This window comes from Malania oleifera, chromosome 6, assembly GCF_029873635.1.
Source record: "Malania oleifera isolate guangnan ecotype guangnan chromosome 6, ASM2987363v1, whole genome shotgun sequence".
Classification (NCBI taxonomy): domain Eukaryota; kingdom Viridiplantae; phylum Streptophyta; class Magnoliopsida; order Santalales; family Ximeniaceae; genus Malania; species Malania oleifera.
In genome coordinates this window covers 20791658-20811523 of record NC_080422.1, presented here as the reverse complement: position 1 = coordinate 20811523, position 19866 = coordinate 20791658, and the positions used below count along the sequence as shown (strand labels likewise).

General features: G+C 34.2%; 1 protein-coding gene across 1 annotated transcript in view; it reads left to right on the top strand.

Annotated features, from left to right (window-relative positions):
• The first annotated feature begins 18927 nt into the window (after positions 1 to 18927).
• The window catches only part of LOC131158500 (protein tesmin/TSO1-like CXC 4), a 41007-nt gene continuing 40068 nt past the window's right edge, over positions 18928 to 19866 (top strand). Inside the window, exons 1-2 of the mRNA XM_058113369.1 lie at positions 18928 to 19010; positions 19107 to 19213. Of these exons, the coding sequence (XP_057969352.1) occupies positions 19115 to 19213 (99 nt within the window). The 5' untranslated portion in view covers positions 18928 to 19010; positions 19107 to 19114. The remainder of the gene's footprint in view (positions 19011 to 19106; positions 19214 to 19866) is intronic.

Below are 19866 nucleotides of genomic sequence, written 5' to 3'. Positions count from 1 at the left end.
CCTAACATAGCATATTTCCCTTACCTAATTTCTAAAAAACTCTCACTGAACTCTGACCCTATACCCGTAAAGTTCTCCACTCAATACCTTGAAAGTGACATCTCCCAGAACAAAACATCAGTATTTTCTTACATACTACATTTCCTATAACTGTAGGGAAAGCAGATTCTAAAAAAAATATCTTACCTTGAATTTGGGATGAATTTCAAACCACTTCTACCGATGATCCGCTCCGGCAGACTTGCAGAAAACTTTGCCAGGAGCGTCATGGTGGCTTCAGATCGTCGATCCAGCGAGAGACGAAGTCGGGATCGAAGAGAGAAGGAGAGGGGTGCGTTTTAGAGAGAGAGAGAGGTGACTTGCGCTGAAATTTTGTGAAAAATTCGAGTTTTAGCAATTTATAGAGTCGAATTCGTCGACAAGACACGTCATCTCGTCAGCGAGTCCTTAAGAAATTTCGTTGACGAACTCTCCTTCCTTGTCGATGAATTTCAGACTGCCCAAAAACCTCTCTCGGTATTTTCTCGTCAACGAGGCATGGCTTCGTTGACGAGACCTCTTTATGAGCTCGTCGACAAACTTCCTGTGTTCGTTGACGAGGCACTATGTAAATCTTCCGGGTTATTACATCCAAAGTACAACATCGTCAACGAATGCGAATGTGACGCCATGTCTCGGCTAATTACCGTGGGCGAGAATGTCCGGCTCTATATCTGAGGGTGTGAAATATCGTCTATTTGTTCAGGTTCGTTACTGATGGGTGTGAGTGGACATTGTACTAGCAACGATATCGCTATGAGATTTTGGTTATTGCAGGGTATCAGGTGCTTGAGTGTGACGACGCTGACCGTATGTTTGGTATCGTATGTATTGGAACTGAATTATGAAAATACTGGAATTGTATTGTATTATGTTTTATGTTAAAATAGCACTTGTATGTCACACACTGATATAACCTGCTTTCTTCCTTATTAAGAGGTGTCTCACCCCAAATATACAAATATTTTTCAAGTCCTTCGGGTAGTCGAAACTAGCATCCTAACGTTCGGAAGCATAGGTATTGGTTAGCTGCGTTTAGTACCTATGTAAGTATGTGTTTTGTAACCGGGTTGTCATTGTTGGGTTTTGTAAACACTCTGAGTATGTACTGTGTTTTGGGAACGTATATTATAATTTTGTATAGATTTTGGTATGGTATGATGTACGTATAGAAAGAACATTTCTGCTGCGTATTTGATGAGTTTGGATGTGTTTGTGAATGTGTATAGGGTGTATGTGTATCCCACGGGGTTGGACCCTCATTCGTTGTAATATCATGTATGTTTTAATTGATACAGATAAAAGTTAGGTTACTATATTCACACCTGGGACCCATCTATGGGTTCGGGGCGTGACATTTATAGTGAAGTTACTCCTCTCCCGTTGACGTAGGATAAATTGACCGAACCACATAAATCTTGTGTGTTATTTGTGTGCGTATTATTTGATCTTGGGCAGGATTCATATCCCAGCAATACTTGCTCTCTAACCTAATTCCGAGTATCATTCAATTATGAGAAGATTCCTCATAAAATTTTAGATGTTTGGAATTTCACAGTTAAGGTTAATGTTGTAGTTCATTTTTTCTAAATGTTGGAGTTCATTTTTTCTAAATTCTTCTTGTACTCATTTTTTATTCCTTCATATTAGTCAAGTAAAAGCCACTTCTCATTGGAAAAGTTGCATAGTAGTTTTTGTATATTGCTTCCTTTTCTTATGTTTTTTTTTTTCTCTATACATCTCATTGGGAACAATATTATTTTTATTTTCTTTTTCCCTTTTATTGAACTTGAATCGCTTTCTTCTCTTCTTCTTAAAAGGGGGCTTTTATTGAATTTTTTTTTTCCAACTGTTTGAATTTATTATAACAGGTTTGTCCTTCACTATTCTTTTCAATTAATATTCATTTTTTTTTTTTGTCATTCACTATTGTTTGTTAACTAATGTTCAAGTTTTTAGAAGCCATTTCCTCTAGAATCCTTATTATTTTGGTATTTTCCTTTAGACAAATCATGATTCTCTTCTTCTTTATAGGGTGTTTTTATTGAATATCATGTTTTTCAAGTTTTTTTTTTTTTTTTTAAGATTTTACCATAGCATGTTTATCCTTCACTATTCTTCACTAACTAATATTCAAACCTTTTTATCTTTCACTATTCTTTCCAAACTAAAATTCAAATTTTCAGAAGCTATTTTCGTCTTGAATCTTTTTGTTTCAGAACTTTTCTTCGAAATTGCGATTATATGCACCTTCTCATTTTAGAAATACCAAAAGTACATATATGATTTTGCATGTTACTTCTTTTTCCATTATTGTTTCCTCTTCTTTTGTTTTTTTTTTTCATTTTCTTGAACTTGAAATGCTTAATCCCTTCCCCCAAAAAGCAACTTTTTTTTTTTTTTTCATTTTCTTGAACTTGAAACGCTTAATCCCTTCCCCCAAAAAGCACTTATTTATTTATTTATTATTATTACATGGGAATTCCAACCACCAACGAGTCTTTCAGACCCCCTGGTGCTGTACCAAATTTACGATTCAACGTCCTCCGCCTCCAAATCTCGCTGATCAGGGTAAAGTTCGGAATGTGGACACGGTTTCTGTACATCAGTTGGACGTTCGGCCAACTCAATCCCCGGGACACATCTCCATTACCATCTACGATCTCTGTTGGCTCACAGAGAACTCTCACAATCCACGGTTCCTACTGGCTCATAGAGTGAACTCTCACCATCCACGGTCTCCGCTAGCTCACAGAATAAACTCTCACCATCCACAGGTACCGCTGGCTCCATGAGTATATCTACCTGAAATTGAACCCCTGATGCTCCTTCTTACTTGCTGATGTCTTTCCATCGCGCCATGCCCATGGGGGCACAAGGTACTCTTTTGATTGAATATCTTATTGTTCAATTTTCTTTAAAGATTTCATCACAATATGCTTGTTCATCGCTAGTTTTAGCTAGTTTATATTGAACATATTTTTGCACTTTTTCGTATCCAATAACTTATTTGGGTAGGATTTTGAAATCAAAGGACATTCTCATTCCTAAATATCAATAGCTTCTTATTATTTTATTTTATTTTTGAAAAACTTGGATATATATATATATATATATATATATTCTAATACACATCCCATGGACTCGATAATTCATTAAAATATTAGTCTAACTAATGGAACATTACAAAGCTCATGCTTCCAAAAATTATTTTTTTGATAAAATTAATATAATTTATGTATTTAAAGATCTCACACAATTTCAATTTTGTTAAATCACATCTCACATCATTTGGTTAAATGAATGACTCTTTTCTCTCTTCGTTGCTATGTAGTGAATAAGTGATTATAATGGTACTTTTGTTATGCCCTTATTTTTTATGTTTGTTTATCAATTTTGGAAAAAGTTGAAAATTAGATATGTAGGTTTTTAGTTATTATGATAACTTATTGCTATAGTACTTGAAATTGAATTTGAGTTTAAATATTATAAGCTACAAATTTTTTTTAATTAAAATAAAATGAAATGACCATGTGAATTTAAATTATAGTGAAAACAAAACGTACATAAAATTTCTAAAAATTTAAAATAAAAAAAATTATTCAAAAATCATTTTGACATATTTTCATGCGCAACAATATTGTTCTTGTAACATTAAAAATTGATTTTAATGTATAATAATAAAAAATAATTATAATTAATTTCTATTTTTATTATACCATTTTCTAATTTGTATTATCTTGCATTTTGTTATTACAATCATGCATTTAATTTTTGTTTGACTCAAGAACAAAAATGAATAAACGGTCAATTTGACTTTCAATTTATTTTAGTTTTAAAAATATTAATTAAACGGACTGCTAGTTTTTAATTTTTAGTTTCTAGCTATAATTAGTTTTCTATTTTTATTTTTCATTTTAGTTTTTGTAATTTTTGACAATAGTACCAAATGACCCTTACCTTTTTTTTTTGGCCTTACTACATTAGATTTTTTTTTTTTTAGAATTTAAACCAATTTTAAGAATATCTCCTCACAAGGCTTCGACGATATAATCCAAGAATCTTTCTTTTCTTTTATCCGTATGAATTTATTAGTTGCTATAAATGTTGATGAGTACTATGCCTAGTTCTCTAGGTCCATTCATGTTATTTGGAATGGACTTTATTTAAGTCCACATAAGTACCATACCATTTATATGGTAACAATGAACTCATTAATTACTTTCATCTTTGATTTTTTTCTTTTCATAATCTCCCTCAAAATAGCTCTTGATTTTGGGATCCATTTCCAAATTAAGCATTTGGATCTTCAATTCCATTTTTTTTATAAATTAAATGAGTTCCTTCCCACATAACATTATGTAATGCCGATCCTTTTTTCTTCATTTTTCAGTCTCCATGTGATTTCATTTGCAAATACGAATTTTTTTTATTGTAGAAATTTTCAATAACTTTTTTTTGAAAATTTCAAAAATGAATTACTAATCAAGTTATAAACATGTAAAAGGTATGTTCAAACAAATCAAAGGCATTATTCTCTTAGAAGAAATTTTGGAAAAATATTTAGCGCATTTTATTTTTTGATGGTTGGGAATCTAAGATGAATAGGGTCGTTGAGGCCCTCACTTTCTTACGTACATGATGAACTGATTGCACCTGTCACAACAAAGAATAAATATTTAAAAATTTTACTAGATGAAAAATAAATTTTGAAATATTTGTGTATGATAATTAAGGCCAAATTTAATGTTTTTTTACAAAATATAATTTTTAAATAAGAAGATCATTAACTTTTTTTTTAATATGTAATTGAGTCAAATGAGTATAAATTAATTGAAATAAATTAACCATTTTTATGTTGAGAGTGGTTTAGGTTTATAGTTTTTTGTTTATAATATTTATCATTAGAATTTAGTTTATTACTTATTTAACCAAGATTAGATATTCTATAGCAAAGTTTCAAGAGACGTCAAAGAAATTCACCTATGTTATTTATCACTTAAATTTTCGAGATTTGTTATTTTTTAAAAGAGATAATGTAGAGCTAAGAAGATAAAGGGAAGTTCTAAAGATTTGTTTAAATTTTCTTATATTTCAAATTCATCTTTTTTAAAGATCATGGGGACTTATGAAGATAATTGGAACTTATAAAAAATTTACGAATTTAAAAAAAAAAACAATATATTAAATTACTTACCAATAATTCATAAATAGTACATGCAATTATAAGAGATTTATGACACTATAATATTCATTTTATTTTTTAACTAAATAAATTTATATTTTTTAACTAAATAAATTATATTTTATTACTTTTAAAAAATAATAATATTTGTGGATAAAATAATTTAAATAATTTATATATATATTTTATATATTTATCTCTAATACTAAAATATCAAATTTATCTTTATAACTACCAATGATTATTCCAAAATACCCTTTTCACAATGTCAATTTTTTTTTTTTTTTATAACTACTCATAATTATCTCAAAATACTCCTATAACTTTCTGCAACTATTCTAAAATATTCTCATACTTATAATTTTTGTTCTTGTTTTCTTTATAATATTTTTATTAATTTTAAAAAATAAAAAGTCGTGGAGCATGCACATTGTAGAGACTCGAAAATTTATAGCCATTAAATAATAAAGAAAGAGAAAAATAGGTGGAAGGAAAAGAAATTCAAAAAGAGGACAAAGTAGGGTTCGTCGACGAACCCTCTTGTCTCGTTGATAAACTCCTTCACTAGTTCATCGTATGCAACATGTCTCATTGACGAAAATATACCGAGAGTGGTGATGTCGGGCCTGACGTTCATCGACGAACTCCCTTCTTGGCATCATCGACAAGATGACGTGTCTCGTCGACGAATCCAGGTGTATAAATATACCAACCTCGGGTTTTCAACGAGAAATTTTCATGCAAAACTCTCCCTCTCTCTCTCTCTCACTTGATTTCATCTCTCCCACCTTCTCTCTAGGTTTCTGGCTTCGTTCCTCGCCAGTTCAACGATCGGAAGCTACCGCGCTACTTCTAGCAAGATTCTTGTCAAGTCTGCCAGAGTAGATTGTTGGTTAGGCCAACTTGGGCACCATCCCAAAATTTGGGTAAGTTGGTTATTTTAAGTTTTATAAGGTATTTGGTATTTTTTGAATGAGGAAAGTGTAGTAGATGGAATAATATTGAAGTTTTGTTGGAGAAAATATAAATTTCAGGATGTTGAACTGGGAATACTGCAAGCATAGTTTTAGGTTAGATTGTGGGCTTCTCAGTAAGTCGGGTAAGGGGATAAATTAAGTCAGCATTTTCATAAAATTATTTATTATCATATAACATCTATTTTCAGAAATTACGTATGATATAATACAGTGTTTGTGAATACTATTGTTGAACAGAGAAATGAATTTTATACATTTTAGCATAAAACATGGTTTCAGTTCAGATTTTATATTTAGAGCAATATTCACATTTGTGTGGCATGAGTATGATTTTTCATGTAAATTATGTTATACAGAAATATTATGATTTCCCAGACTAAGCATGTTATAACAGTTTTCAAAAAAACCATAAAAACAGTACAAGAACTATGGTTTTTAGATAATACGTTAGCAGTACAAAAATATCAATATTCAATATATTATGTTATGTTATATGCCGGCGCAGATGTCGTGATTTATACGATATGATATGCCGATGCAGATGCCGTGATTTACATGCTATGATATGCCGATGTAGATGCCGTGATTTATGTTGGCATAAATGCCATAAATATGCACGTTATGTCAGAATTCATGAAAATATGATCATGTCAGATATTTCTATGAAATATGAAATAGTTATGTATCAGTATCATAAAATGTATTATATGTTATTAGAACCCAAATGGCTTAGTTTAGTTTCATGAAGTACAGTACTGTAGCTATATGTTCAAGACTATGTTTATGTTAGTACTACCACACATCTCAGATAGAGTGTGGGAGATGGCAGTCGATGTGACTTCATGGTAGTGTAGGTGTCCCACTGACAGTCCGGACCAGGTGGGGCAAGCTCATTGTACTTACAGACTTATGTTAACTTAGCGTGGCCAACCAACCATTGCTAGGTCCCGCCTTTGGGCCGCACAACCCTGTCATGTGGGGGGTAAGACATAACACCAACTAGTTATCCATCCTAGGTATTATTTCAGTGTGGTACAGTTATATAAGATGATTCACATGTACAGAAATTTAGTATGTTATATTACGATATGTCAAATCATGTTTTATTCAAAAATTATACAAGTAGTTTTACATGTTATAAAAATAAGTACAGTTCATGATTATGACACGATATTACTCATGTCACACACTGATGTTAGTTTATCTCCTTAACTGAGAAGTGTCTCACCCTAGCATTATAAACATTTCAAGAAATTTAGGTAGGAGGGCGGATACAGCCCTGTAGCAGTAGAAGTTGACCGAGCAACCCTGTCAAAAGGGTAAGTAGTTAAGTTAGGGTCAGAGGAGTTTTTGGTTTGAGACCCTAGGATACTTTTTCGTCTTCTTATGGATGATTGTATATATATATATATATATATATATATATGACAGACTCAGTAGAACTTTGGTATTGTCTTTGGTGTTGTATATGACATGTATGTAATTTATGTTTTCCGCTACTTAGGTATTAGAGATGTATGACAGGTTTATCCTCAGCACCCATGGGTCCGAGTTGATCATGACTATTGCAGTTTAGCAGGATATCAGGATTATTATGTATGTTGTAAATATATATATATATAGTAAAATAGGCAGGTCGTTACACACATAGTGTGTGTGCATGGTTAGTTTTATATAATGTATATATAAGTATATAAACATTGATATACAAATATAGTATATGGTATAGTACAAACAATATATATATATATATATATATATATATATAATGTTAGTGTATTTTAATATTATTATTTTAACTTGGAAAAAATGTGTATTATTGTTTTATCTTGGAAAAATGAAGATGTATCTTGGATTGGGTTATGGTCATTTATTCATGTATCTTATAAATGCACAAGATTAATTAATGAATGTACCTTGAATGTAGGGTTGTATCTACTTAATATATACATAACTTATGTGTTAAGTAAATGGAGTATAAAGGGTCATTTTGTGCCTATAAATAGACCCTTGAGGCGTTAGCGCAACACATCAATCATAGCAATCTTTTATCTTCATTCTCATCATATCATCATTCTTTTGAGTTTAGAGAGTTTGACAAGTAAAGAAAGATGTTTTTTTTGTGGAACTTTGGACTCCTTCATTTGTGCAAAATTGGAGAGAGTCGTACGATTCAAATCGGACTGTTGTATCCTGAGGAAGATAAGTCTTGAGAAACTCTACTACACCGATTCGTGGGCTAAACCAGTAAACCGCAGAGGGCTTAAATCTCCTTAAAAAGAGCGAGATATCCGTGCCTCAGCCTATTTGTGAATTCTGATTATTTTTATTTTTTATTTGTGTTTAATTTTAATATTTTGTTGTTTTCATTTTATTAAACTTCCTAACAATTTTAGGGAGATTCAAAGTATGGAGCCTACAGTCCTTGAGAAATCGAGTGAAAACAGTGGAGATCTCAGCAAGCCTTTTTGGTTTAAAGGAGCCCACTTCATGAGACGGAAAGATATGTCTCTTAAAACCTTGATCACTCGAATTCGTATAGAAGAGAAGGCAAAAGGGTAAGATACAATTTTGCAAGAATATGGTAATACTAATAACGTTAATTATACCGCAGGTAAATTTAATGGCTTCCGAACATAATACTTTACCAAATAGTCTTTTTCCTAAAAACCCTTAATTAAAGACTACGAGGGAAATATGAAAAATAATAATAGACCTCACAAAATGAATAGGGGTAACCCTAATCAAAAGAATTTTAACCAAGGACCCCCTTATAATCATTACAAGCAAAACAACAATGTTTGTTATATTTGTGGCAAAAGTGGGCATATTGCTCGAATTTGCAAATTTCGCAAACGTGGGCCTTTTCCTCAATCTAATATAGTTGAGGAACCTTTTGTGGTAATGCTTATTGATATAAATATGGTCCACAATATTGAGGGGTGGTAAGCAGACTCAAGTGCTAATAGGCATGTCTGTTATGATAAATTTTGGTTTAAGGTATATACTCCTTTTAAAGAATCCAAAACTATTTTACTTGGAGATTCGCATGTTATTATTTGCCTCTATGTGGATGACTTGCTCATTTTTTGTTCAAATTTGTATAAATAAAACAAAAAACAATGCTAAAAAAATATTTTGAGAAAAAAGATTTAAGTGAGACTAATATTATTTTAGGCATCAAAATTATAAGATCGTGTGATGGTATATTTCTTGATCAGTCGCATTACATTGAAAAAAATTTGAATAAATATGGCTATAATAATTGCAAGCGTGTTATTACTCCTTTTGATTCAAGTAATCACTTATTTCTTGTTAAAAATGAAAATGAAGTGGTTAATCAAGAGAAACAATAGCATTATTGGTAGCCTGAGATATGCAATTGATTTAACTAGACCTATTATTTATGACTCTTATACTTCTATTTTGATAAGCAAAGAAGGAAGGAGGAAAAACATGAAGGGGGTAGCACAACAAGACTCGTCTACAAGGAGCCTATGCTCGTCAATGAGGGTTCGTCGATGAACAATTACCGAGAGCAGGAAATTTTCAGACTTCTAGCATCTTCGACGGGAGCCCTGTAATTGTCGATGAAGGGTCTTCTTAGTCTCGTCGACGAGGTTCTGTGTTCGTTGACGAGAGGTACCTGGGCTGTCTATGGCAGTTTTCTAAAATTTTGAAATTTTGAACGTTTGGTGGTTGGGCAAATGGGTGGAAACCTCCGAGGAAACTCTATATATGTCATCTGAGCATATTTTGAGAGTTAGAGTTGTTGGCCTTATGAGGCTTAAAATCTTGTTATCTTGTTTTGATGCTAACAAACAAGTGGAGTTTAATGTATTTGTGTGAGTAATATTATCTCAGGGCTCATATATGAGAAAGCAATGTCAAAGTGCTCACAAGAATCAAATGAAGTTTAAAAGAGTCAAAGCATGGATTTAAAGATGATATTTTAAAGCTTGAAGAAAATGAGGACATAGATGAAAAGCCAAAGAAAAGTTAGAAATCAAAAGAGCCAAAGAAAAGCAAAGTGAGAGAGCTCAAAGAAAGACAAAACATGAAGACTCAAGAACCTAGAATGTGAAAAGTCTTAGAAGTCTTTATGTAAGTACTTTAATGTTTAAATATCGTTTGAAATATTTTGAAGCTCTTTAGGGGATTATATGGACTTAGAGACCTATTTAAAAACCCCAGAAAATGTTTTGTAAAGGAATAAAGAAAGAGAGCAAAAACATGTTTTGAATTGGAAATGAAAAATAAGAATTTAAAATGTTCAACAGACTGAAGATTCTGTCTAGAAGCCTGAAGTGGCAACTTTAGATGATTGAACTTCAAGTTCGGTCATCTGAAGAATTACTTCAGACATCTAAAGAATAAGCTCAGTCGTCTGAAGATTTATTGGTGAAAGACAGAAACTAACAGAAGCCCCTCAGATGACTGAACTCTGACTTTGGTCATCTGAACTTGACTCTTTGGTCGTCTAACTTGTGACCTCGGTCGTCAAACCCTATATCCAGTTCATTTTTTCAAAAGGCTCGGGAACTTCAGATGACTGAACTCGAAGGTTCAGTCATCTGAACACTGTTAACGATCATATTTTTAAAAAGATTTATTTTTTAAATATCCGTTGCTTGTGCTCCAAATTTTCTAAAAACTTGGGAAATACTCCAAGTAAACTTGGGTAACACGAAAACCCTTTTCAAAGTCTATAAATACATGGTTTTGCAAATCAAAATATACCATGAATTGAAAAATCTGTTTGAGAAGCTGAAAGCACTCTTGTTCTTACAAAGTTATCTTGTTCACTCATTGAAAATCTCTTTTGCTGATATATTCTGAAGTACTGATCCTTCCTTTTCTAAATTCCTACTGCTAATCCTCATCTAAGAAGGATATTGGTGAATTCTACACTTGAGCTTTATTCTATTTCATATTGATATTTTTATATTTAAGTATATTATGCTGAAGCTGTACTAACCAGCACTTTGTGAGAGCATTCTTTGTACATCTATTTGATTTGTATCTTGTAGATTGACGATTCTAAGGATTGTTTGGATCGTTGGCTAAGCAAGGAGACATTGCTTAGAGAGGTAGGCTTTAGCCTATTTGAAGGAGTGACCGAACGAGAGTACATCGTTTGGAGAGACGGACTCTAGCCTATTGAAGGAGTGTGTAAAGGTTAGTTCTGCCCGGTAAAGGAACATGTTTAGTGAATCCTTTGGTGGTTTTCCAAAGGCGAGGACGTAGGCTGGGTATAAGCCGAACCTCGTAAAAATCTCAATCTCACTCTTTCTTTCCCTTACTCTTTATTTTCAGCATATTTAAATTGTGTGGATGGTTTAATTGGTAATCATACAAACTACATAATTTGGAAGTTAAATAAACTTAAGGTTTAATTTTGATTTGGGATTGCGGAAACCGAAAGGGAGTACGTTGGTTAAACCATGCTTTGCAGAAACTATACGGGAGTACGTTACTTGGTGAAACACCCAAAAATAAATTAACTAAGAGTTTATTTGAATTCTGAATTTTGGGAAGAGTGTGAATGTTTTTTTGAAAGTCATATTGAAGAAGCAAATCCATTAATATAGGGCTTGGTTCAAATTTATATCCATAAGGCTTATATAAACAAACGACCATATTAAGTTCTTATATTACTCAAAGTGCTATATATTTTAATTTTAGTTTGGTTGTTTGCTTTCAAATTGTGGTTGATTGGTTTGATTGATTGATTACTTGAATGATTGAATCTTTGTGTAGATGTGGATTAAATAAAGAAATAAGTTTTTACTGAAAGTTTGAAGAATCAATAATAAGTTAAAAATTCCTAAAAATATTTAAAAGAAAATTTTTAAAATCCAATTCACCCCCCTCTCTTGGGACTACACTTTTGTTTTCAAGAGTGATCATTATTGAAGTGTATTGTGTACAATTTGATTTCCTTAGTGAAATTTGTGTGTCATTGCTTCCGTGGATGTAGGCTTTGCCGAACCACGTAAATCTTTATGTTGATCTTGTTTTGGTTGTGTGTGTTATTTATTTCTTGTTATTTATTACGCTGTGCATCTTCATTATGCTATCCATATCACAACAAATTGGTATCAGAGCGATTGTTGTTACGGCATTGGGATCGTCTTCTGCAAGATTTGACATTGTCAAATTCGATGGAATCAGAAACTTTGGTTTATGGTAGAGGAGAGTGAAAGATATTCTTGTGCAACAAGGAATGGCTAAGGCTCTACTTAATACTCAACCGGAAGGAATGGATGAGGCAACATGGTTAGATTTGAAAGCAAAGGCAACATCGACAATACGCTTGTGTTTGGCCGACGAAGTTCTCTATCGGGTGATGGAGGAGGATTCTCCAGCGGCTATCTGGTGAAAGTTAAAACTTCGATACATGTCTAAATCTCTCAATAACAATTTTTTTCTTAAGCAACGTTTATATTGGCTTAAGATGGTAGAAGGATCTAGTCTAGATCAACACATCAATATGTTTAATCAAATCATAAGTGATCTTATGAGAGTTGATGTGAAGTTTGATGAGGATGATAAGACTTTGATGCTGTTAAATTCTTTGCCCTCGACTCATACCTACGAAAATCATGTGACCACTCTTACATGGGGAAAAGAAACACTTGATTTGGAAGAGGTAATACGTGTTTTGTTAAATTTTCATCAAAGGTTGAAAATATGTGATGAAGGAAAAGGACTTGTGGTAAAGAGTTGTAATGAGTAAGGCAAAGGAAATTTTAAAAATGGGTCTAATCAAAAATCTCGGAATCAATCCAAGAAGAAGAAGAAAATTTGATGTTATAAATGCGGTAAAAAGGGGCATGTGAAACTAGAGTGTTCGGATTGGAAGAAGGGAAATGCTAAGAAGCATGAGGGGATTTCTAAATCTGTGAATGTTGTTCAAGAAGAGGATTCAAAAAATGGTAATGTTTTATCAGTTTCAGTGGAGTCGGATAATCTAACAGACTCCTAGATACTTGACTCAACATGTTCTTATCACATGACTCTTTAAACAAGGAGTGGTTCAGCACTTACAGGTTAGTAAATTATGGATCAGTTCTTATGGGTAATGATGCTTCTTGCAAGATCATTAGCATATGAAATGTAAAGATAAAAATGTTTGATGGTGCTGTAAGAACATTGTGTAATGTAAGACATATACCTGAGTTGAGAAAGAGTTTGATATCTCTTGGCATTTTGGATTGTAATGGCTTTAATTACAAGTCCAAAGGTGGAGTCTTGACGATATAGAAAGGTAATCTGACTGTGATGAAAGGGCAGAAACTGGATGGGAATATTTACACGTTGCTGGGAACAACCGTTGTAGGTGGAGTTGCAACCATGGATGTTGAATTAGATAAGATCGTCTTGTGGCATATGCACCTTGGACATATGGGAGAACATAACATGAAAGGACTACACAAGTAAAAAATGTTGAAAGGTTTAAAATCATGTTAGTTGGAATTCTGCAGATTTTGTGTTATTGGACAACAAAATAAGGCAAAATTCAGATCAGCTACTCACAAGATGAAAGGAATTCTTGACTATGCACATTTAGATGTTTGGGGCCTAGTTAGAGTTGCATCAAAGGGTGGACATGTATACTATGTGAGTTTCATTGATGATTACTCATGGAAGGTTTGGGTTTACTTCATGTGTCACAAATCCAGTATGTTTGCCAGTTTAAGATTTGGAAGGTTGAAGTGGAAAACTTGACAAGGAGGAGAATCAAATACTTAAGGTCGGATAATGGGACCGAGTATGCTGATTCTCGATTTAGGGAGTTTTGCGCGGAGGAGGGCAGCAAGAGACATTTTACAGTTTGCCGGACACCTCAGCAAAATGGTGTGGCAGAACGGATGAACTGGACTCTTGCCGATAAGGCTCGATGTCTTAGATTGAATGTAGGGCTACCTAAGAATTTATGGACCGAGGCTGTTAGTATGACTTGTTTTTTGGTTAACCGATCACCAAAGGCATCACTAGCAGGTAAAGTGGTGAAATAGGTTTGAACGGGAAATGCAGTAGACTACTCCGAATTGAAGGTATTCGGGTGTCCAGCCTATGTCCACGTGTCTAGTGAGGTAAGGTCTAAGCTCGACGAGAAGTCTCATCGTTGCATCTTCTTGGGATATCCAGAGGGTGGTGTGAAAGGGTATAAACAGTGGGACCTAGTGGCAAACAAGGTGGTGATCAATAGAGATGTAGTCTTTGATGAGAAGGTTATGGTGAAGCGTACTCAAGAATTTGATGAAGAGAAACAAGAGTTTGAAATCTAGGGCAGTGATGAACATGTTGTGCAGGTGGAGTTAGAAGCTCAAGGCAACAAAAGTGATCATGGTCTCGTGGATGCAGGGAGCTTTAGCTCGGGAAACTAGCAAGTCGACAATATTCCTATACGGAGATCCGAACGCACTATCAAGCCTCCATCAAGGTATGGTTTTGATGAGTTAGTATCTTATGCTTTCCTTACTTGTTGCAACAGTCCAACTTCTTTTCAAGAGGCAGTGCACGACTAGGATAAAGATAGGTGGATGGGAGCAATGATTGAGGAAATGGAATCACTACATAAGAACAAAACTTGGGAGTTGGTGGAGCTACTAGATGGGAAGAGACCGATAGGTTGCAAATGGGTGTATAGGAAGAAGGAGGCAATTTCAAAAAAGGAATAAGAGAAATTCAAGGCACGGTTGGTGGCAAAAGGATACTCACAAAAGAAGGGGATAGATTATGATGAGATCTTTTCTACAGTGGTCTGACATACTTCTATTAGAGTTGTGTTGGGGTTGATAGCTTATTACGATCTTCATTTGGAACAAATAGATGTGAAGATGGCGTTTCTTCACGGTGACTTGGAGGAACAAATCTACATGGTACAGCTGGAGGGATTCATTAAACCAGGAAAAGAAAATTTTGTTTGTAGGTTGAAGAAATCTCTTTATGGACTAAAACAGTCTCCAATGCAATGGTATAAACGGTTTGATTCGTACATGATAAATATTGGCTACAAACAGTGTGAGTATGATTGCTGCAGTTATGTGAATAAACTTGAGGATGGTTCTCTTATTTTCTTGTTATTGTACGTCAATGACATGTTGATAGCTGCAAAGGATTTAACTGAGGTGAATCAGTTAAAGGACCAGTTGCATAAGGAATTTGACATAAAGGATCTTGGTTCAGCCAAGAAAATACTTAATATGGAGATTCTCTGTGATAGGAATGCAGGGAGATTATGGTTATCCCAGGGAGGTTATATTCAGAACGTGTTGGAGAGGTTTAGCATGGCTGATGCAAGATTGGTGAGTACACCTCTAGCGAATCATTTTAAGTTGTCTACTACAGATTGCCCAAGTTCGGATGAGGAAATCCAGGACATGTCAAAGGTCTCCTATGCTAATGCTGTGGGGAGTTTAATGTATACCATGATATGTACGAGGCCAAATTTAGTTCATGTAGTGAGCGTGGTGAGCAAGTTCCTCTCTAATCCAGGAAGGTAGCATTGGGAAGCCATCAAATGGATACTTAGATACTTTCGGGGTACATCGGGATATGGCATCATGTTCGACAAGCAACAGGGTTGTCCATCAGTTATGGGATTTGTTGATGCAGATTATGTTGGAGATATGGATGACATAAGGTCTACAACAGGATATGTGTTTACCCTTGTAGGAGGACTGATATGTTGGAGATCCATGGTACAATCTTTAGTTGCATTGTCCACGACCGAAGTAGAATATATGGTAGTTGCCGAAGCAGCAAAGGAAGCCTTATGACTTACTGGTTTAGTCAGAGAGCTGGGGTTACGACAAGATGGTGTGGTGCTGCATTGTGATAATCAGAGTGCCATTTACTTGGTGAAGAATCAGGTATACTATACTAGGACCAAACACATTGGTGTGAGGTTTTACAGAGTACAGGAATTGATTGCTTCGGTGAACTTATGTTGGAGAAAGTTCACACATCTGATAATGCAGCAGATATTCTGACCAAATTAGTTACTTCAGAGAAGTTCAAGCATTGCTTGGACTAACTTAATGTCTTCAAGTGTTAGAAGGGAGACATACCCAACCAAGCATTTTCAAGTTCAAAGTGAAGTAGTTTATGTTTTTTGAGATTCTCCTAAGGGGCGTATAATTGCCAAGGTGGAGATTGTTATTTATGACTCTTATACTTCTATTTTGATAAGCAAAGAAGGAAGGACGAAAAACATGAAGGGGGCAACACAGCATGACTCGTCGATGAGGAGCCTATGCTCGTCAACGAGGGAACAATAGAGGTTTGACAACGAAGGTTCTGAAGCTTGTCGACAAACAATTACCAAGAGCAAGAAATTTTCAAACTTATGGCATCGTCGACGAGAGCCCTGTATTCGTCGACAAAAGGGTCTTCTTGGTCTCGTTGACGAGGCTTAGTGTTCGTTGATGAGAGGCGCCTGGGTTGCGACAGTTTTATGAAATTTTCAATTTTTGAACGTTGGGTGGTTGGGAAAACGAGGGGAAACCTTTGAGGAAACTTTATATATGTCATCTGAGCATATTTTGAGAGTTAGAGTGATCATTATTGAAGTGTATTGTGTACAATTTAATTTCCTTAGTGAAATTTGTGTGTCATTACTTCCGTGGATGTAGGCTTTGCCGAACCATATAAATATTTGTGTTGATCTTGTTCTGGTTGTGTGTGTTATTTATTTCTTATCGTTTATTCTGCTGTGCATCTTCATTATACGATCCATATCACAACAAGACCTAACATTGCATATGCTGTAGGAATACTTAGTAGATTTTCGAGCTAGCCGGGAAGAGAACATTGGATTGCTTTTGAGCATGTAATGAAATATTTAGTTGGTACAAAATATTATGGCTTGTTTTTTACTAAGTATCCTGCTATACTTGAAGGTTTTTGTGATGCTAATTGGAATATTTTGTCAGGTGATAAACTTTCTACCACAGGTTATATTTTTACTTTAGGTGGTGGTGCTATTTGTTGGAAATCTAAAAAAACAATAATTGCTAATTTAACTATAGAAGCTGAGCTTATTACTTTAGCATCAACTAGCGAAAAAGCAAGTTAGTTGAGAGATATGTTGTATGAAATCCCATTTTGGGAAAAACTAATACCACCTATCCTAATTAACTATGATAGTACTGCTGCAATTGGTAGAGTGAACAACCATTATTATAACGGTAAGTCTAGACCCATAAGAAGAAAACATAGTACTGTGAAATCATATTTGAGTAGTGGCATCATTAATGTGAGTTATATAAAATCTTTTGAAAATCTTGCGGATCCATTAACTAAGGCCTTAGCAAGAGAAATAGTCTGGAATACGTCGAGTGGGATGAGGTTAAAACCCGTAAAATCATGAACCACATATGAGGATACCCAACCCAAGGACTAGAGATCTCGTAATTGGGTTTAATGGGAAGAACGAATCATATGGTGGTCGTAAGAAATGCACTATTATTTTTAAACTCATCCCTATGGTGTAAGTGCATTTATCCTGTAACGGAGGAGGTTGGGTTTTTTAAAAACTCTTAATGATAACTTATATCTCTTATGAGTGGGGTGTTAGAGTTATAGGAGCACCCTTGACAAATTTAACCTATGTGAGCATGAGAGTGGGGTCGCTCTCTATGAGAATTGGGCTTATTCTCAAATATGCTCATGAAACCGAGATTAGCACAAGGCTGAAACATGTTGGCTATTAAAGCTCACGTCAACACCTGAATGGTTATGTGTGAGCAGTAATACTTTATTTCCCTTAAGCAGCAGTCATAGTTCAAGTCTGAGACTACTGCTGACTTTAGAGTAAAGATTATTGTTCACTAAGTGAAGGTTCAATGCAGAGCACACCTTCATTATGCATAATTATTCATCTTTGTTTGTTAAAGTCTCTACATGTATGATACATGCATAATATTAAAATGAGGGAGAGAATTGTTAGTGTATTTTGATATTATTATTTTATCTTAGAAAATAAAATGAATATTATTATTTTATCTTGGAAAAATGAAGATGTATCTTGGATTGAGTTATAGTCATTTATTCATGTATCTCATAAATTCACAAGATTAATTATATGAATGTACCTTGAATCTAGGGTTGTATCTACTTAATATATACATAACTTATGTATTAAGTAAATAGAGAATGAAGGGTCATTTTGTACCTATAAATAGACCTTTGAGGCGTTAGCACAACACATCCATCATATCAATCTTTTATCTTCATTCTCATTTTATTATCATTCTTTTGAGTCTAGAGAGTTTGACAAGTAAAGAAAGATGTTTTTTTGTAAAGCTTTGAACTCCTTTGTTTGTGCAGAATTTGAAAGAGTCATACGATTCAAATCGGATTGTTGTATCTTGAGGAAGATAAGTCTTGAGGAGTTCTCCTACACCTGTTCGTGGGCTAAACCAGTAAATCGCAGAGGGCTTGAATCTTCTTAAAGAGAGCGAGATATCTATGCCTCGGCCTATTTGTGAATCGTGATTATTTGTATTTTTTATTTGTGTTTAATTTTAATATTTTTTTTTATTTTTATTTTATTAAATTTCCTAACAGATAATAATAGCTTTTAAATTTTTTTCTGCACTTATTAGTTTTCTTTTTTCCCTTAAGAAAAAGGGATTTTTCCGAAGCCGTGGCGTAAGTATAAATAGCATAAAATTCAGGAAGGGAAGGTGTTTTTGTGTAGTTCCAGGTGGAGGCTTTCAATTGGACCAGCGAGGATAGCTACCTCGGCCTCGAGGAGCACCTAATCTATTCTGGGAGTTCGGAGCCTTCCCGCCCAGGTTTAAACCGCTACTTCTGGGCCCGCTACTTGTGCCGTGAAAGTATTTCCGCATTTTTCTGATAATTCTCTCGCGTTCTTCCGCGGATAAATCCAGGTAAAACGATGCGGAAATCGCGTTCTAGGGTTGCAGTCACGCTCATGGATTCTCCTGAGGGCCGTCAGGTCGCCGCCACCCCGTCAGTATCATCTCCCACAGTCGAAGTACTTCATTCTTCCCCTCATCGAATTACCATCCTGTTCATCGTTCATCATCATCATCATCATCATGATATAATCCAAGTGTATTTTTGATTCGATGTAATGTTGTTTTTGTTATGACGGATTGTGTTTTGGAATTGGATCATCCGCTTTCTGTCGTTTATCAATATTTTTGTGTTTCTTGTTGCTTTCTTGTGATTTAAGCCATAATTGAGTTCAGAGGATAAGTAACCATTGTGATTTTTCTTTCTGACTCTAATTGAAAAACTTCCATTCAAGAATATGAGGCGTGTACATGGTAACAGAGAAAAAAAAGGAAAATTACAGAGAGAGGATAATTAAACTCACGGGTTTAAACAAGGATGCTAAAAAAATAAAATAAAAAAAATATGAAAGAAAGCACTTTCTACACACCAAGTCACAATTTTGAGGGAAAGCTCTTGCTTTTATCAGTCTGAAATAATGATTTATTTTCACCAGTCAAAAATTTCAACTTTCTTATTTATTTATTTTTGTAGTACTCACGATCATTTTTTAAAAACTATGGTTTCAGTATGTAGTCGCATTCTAAATTCTAATGTATAATGCAATGAGCTTGGTTCCTGGTTGGTAATTTTCTTTTCTTATCTTTTTTCTGTTCTCCAAAATGGGGCATT